Source organism: Puntigrus tetrazona, chromosome 5 (genome assembly GCF_018831695.1).
Source record: "Puntigrus tetrazona isolate hp1 chromosome 5, ASM1883169v1, whole genome shotgun sequence".
Classification (NCBI taxonomy): Eukaryota; Metazoa; Chordata; class Actinopteri; order Cypriniformes; family Cyprinidae; genus Puntigrus; species Puntigrus tetrazona.
Window position 1 is genome coordinate 8546346 of NC_056703.1, and position 3452 is coordinate 8549797.

Sequence of the window (3452 nt, forward strand, 5' to 3'; positions counted from 1 at the left end):
GAGGGTGAGTTACAGACAGAATTAAAATTTTTGGGTGAATTATTCTTTTAATGTACTTGGAGGAAGAACAAGTGCTTCGAGAACCAGTTTGGGAATTCATAGGCAAAAGAAAATAGATCTAAATGTCTGATAAATGGATAAAATCAATGACTGACTAAAAGAGTAAACTGAAACAACTACTAGTCTAAAAATGTTAACGTGTGTGTGTGCATAAAATGGAAAATACTGAACATGGTACATGTTGAACATTTTTATTTAATTTAACTAATTAGTAAAATAAAACATTTGATATAATGACGTGAAATAAAGTCCTGGATTCAGAGCAGCAATGTTGAGTAGTATTTAAGGTTCCTGTCCAGGTTTTTGCAGCTCCAACTTTAACTTGGTTATTTCTAATTCCAGCTTTTGAATCTCTAGTTTTAGTTTAATCTCTTGCAACATGAATACACCATACTGTTTTTCCAGCATGAGGTTCACGGTGATCTGGCTTGGGACATTCTGGGTCTCCATGCTCAAGCTGCCCCTCACAGCTGGGGCTTGGATGTTGTCCTCATCGCCTATAGAACAAAAACAAATTTAAAGTATCTAGAAAAACTAGCAGAAAAAAACCAACACTCTACTTAAAGATAGAAGCAGAGCTGCACTCTTTACTTCCTGCATCATTTTTATAAAATCTTTAACAGTGTGTTACTTAAAATGGCCTTATTTTCTTCTAAAATGCAAGTGTATTTAGATGAATGCCTATCTGTGCAACCAGACCCATATATATATATATATATATATATATATATATATATATATATATATATATATATATATATATATATATATTATATATTTTTTTATTTATTTTTTTTTAATATATATATATATATTTTTTTTTTTTTATGTAAAAAACTAATTAAGGAGATAGATCTGATCAAATGTGAGAATACTGAAGAAGTTATCTTAAGTCATATATCTTATAGTGCAATGACAACTGAAGTGAAGTGAAGTAGTGTGATTTCAAAAATAAAATGTTATTATTTACAAATATTAGGTTGGTAATATATTGAAAGCACATCCTCTAGTGGGGCCCTATAACTGCCACAATGTTACTTACGGACTTCCATTAGCACTGCATCTCCACGCTGAGGAATGCCTTCTCCATTACTGGCCTCACAGAAATATGAACCAGCATCCAGTTTAGACACAATCGGGAACTCCTGATAATACAAAGAATCCAGTTTTACAAATATAATTGATCTTTGAATATAATGAGGACAGAAGGTATATACAAAAAAGTATATACTAATTAGTCAGTGTTGTTTCTAATGCTAAAACATGAATATTTGAATGAGCTGTTTTACAAGAAAAGGCAGAAAAACAGTAAAGCACTTCATTATTTGTTTTATTCGGATGCATAATTACAGTCAATAACAACAGAGACTGTGGAAAAGTGAATAAAAGAAAAGCCAACAAGAATGCAAGTTGTTATAGAGGCTATCATTTTCTCGTTGTTACATGCATATATTCATGTATTTTCTTTGCAGACGAAAACTCTTTATATACTCTATTGAGTTTTTTCTAATATTGCAGATAGATACTCACCAGGTTACCACTGAAAATGTTCATCTTGTAGGTGAGGTTTTTAAAACTGGGGAACTTGGTTGGGTCCTCAGGGAGGGGAGCATTGTCTTTGTACCACTTATAGGCGGATGGTGGAGAGCCATCGGTGTCGAAGCAGGTCAGACGGACGTTACTGCCTGTTGTGACCGATGAAGGAATACTGGATACAGGCTTGGAAGGAGGTACTGGAGTGGAGGGGATTACAGGGGAAATTACAAGGCTGTTCCGTGTGTTACATTATTTAATCAAAGCAGTAATCTTTGCAAAATGACATTTTTCCTAATTACAGATTTACCAAGAACCGTAAGCTTGATGGTCTTCTCATCGTATCCACCATTGCCGGAAACCTCACAGTCATAGTCTCCACTGTCTGCTCGGGTCACCTTGTTAAATCTCAGTCCTCCATTATACATAGTGATACGGCCTTCATATTCAGCTACAGCATAACAACATCTTTTTACGTTTTGCGTTCATTACAATAAGACACACAATAAGGAAATGCTAATGCCAGGCTACAATAATGACCTTGGATGACAACGATAAAGTCTCATACCAGTTATCGTTCCAGCAAAGAAGATGAAAAACTGATAGCCCTTGAGATCCTTGAACTTCCATTCTATTCTGGGTGTTGCTCCAAAATCAGCAGTGTAGGAACATTTCAAGTCAACTCCTGAAAAATATAACGTATATAATACTGTGCATAAATGTATTTCACATCAAAAAATGAATCCTCGAATCAACCCAAACTGCTATTATTCTATAGTATCCTCTACAGACACATCCAAGTTTCTCCTTTATTTTTATTGATCTGATTACTGCCACAAAGAACCAATTAGGCTGTAACTGAACGTATAAACAGAAAAAAAAAAGAAAAATAACTTACCCTCATTCTCTTTGACTTTTACTGAGGGACTACCAACAGCAACCACAAAAGCGGCATGCAGGCCTAGACAGAAAGAGAGCTTTTCAAGCCTTAATAAATACATCAAGAATGAATTCTTCGTCTAAGAAAGAACTAACTTCATCTAGCCTAGCCACTTATTTTTCTATTTAATAGAAACTTCGAGACAACAAGAGTCTTACTAAAGCAACATGCCTGTTACCATGCTATAAATATATAATCACTAAAACAATGCAAATAATTTTTTCAACACTTGAGTAAACAGCAGTGTTGAAACAATATTTTATCTAATATTTTTTTTATGAATACTTTCATTTCATATGCAATAGTAAACATTTGTGAACAGTGCAAAGTGAAGATATTTTTGGTTATTGTACACTTTTCATCCAAATAAAATAATAGATTATACTACACTCTTTGGTAAATTATTAATTCAATTTAAAAAACTTACAGTCGATGACACAAAATATATCGTGCAACCAAATACTGAAAACATGGAGCAACATACCTGCAACTGAGATAGAGAGGCACGCAATAACTAAGGTCAACATATCCACCCTATTCTTCCAAAATATTTATCTTTTTAATTGTTTTAGCTGAACTTTATTGCAGTTGTTTATTTGTTATGCCCTACGAAACCAGATAAGCCGAAAGGCTAATGGGTTACTGTTACCTGTACCAAAGAGTAGAAGCCAGTGCGAACGCTCGCGTCTGATTGGCTGGGGACGCGACACTGTGACGCTCCCGCCGCGTGACGCAACGAAAGTAAACAGATTCAAGGCTGGACGATTGGAAATCGTTCTCGGAATGAACCCTGTTTAGGAGTCCAGAGCGTTCTATATAGGTCTTTGTTCTCTATATATAGCCTACTGTACTTAGTAAGTTACCCGCATGATAAAGACAGAAACAAACACGTCAAAGCAAGCGAGTCAAAAAAAAAAAA

The 3452-nt window shown here is 34.6% G+C and overlaps 1 protein-coding gene across 1 annotated transcript; it reads right to left on the reverse strand.

Moving 5' to 3' along the window:
- Positions 1–235: 235 nt before the first annotated feature.
- f11r.2 (F11 receptor, tandem duplicate 2) lies at positions 236–3188 on the reverse strand. The gene is made up of 7 exons (XM_043238509.1): positions 3018–3188; positions 2492–2554; positions 2162–2278; positions 1904–2044; positions 1591–1793; positions 1103–1205; positions 236–557 (listed from the first exon to the last, which is right to left on the reverse strand). The coding sequence occupies exons 1-7, from the start codon at positions 3058–3060 to the stop codon at positions 343–345; spliced, it is 885 nt and encodes a 294-aa protein (XP_043094444.1). The 5' UTR covers positions 3061–3188; the 3' UTR covers positions 236–342.
- Between the last annotated feature and the right edge of the window lie 264 nt (positions 3189–3452).

Bases quoted from the DNA above. Each gene is read 5' to 3' on its own strand.
- f11r.2 (XM_043238509.1), bottom strand. From the start codon at position 3,060: ATGTTGACCTTAGTTATTGCGTGCCTCTCTATCTCAGTTGCAG. The intron at 2,555-3,017 runs GTATGTTGCTCC...CTTTCTGTCTAG, and splicing joins CCTCTCTATCTCAGTTGCAG to GCCTGCATGCCGCTTTTGTG. The intron at 1,794-1,903 runs GTAAATCTGTAA...CCTCCACTCCAG, and splicing joins CATCAAGCTTACGGTTCTTG to TACCTCCTTCCAAGCCTGTA.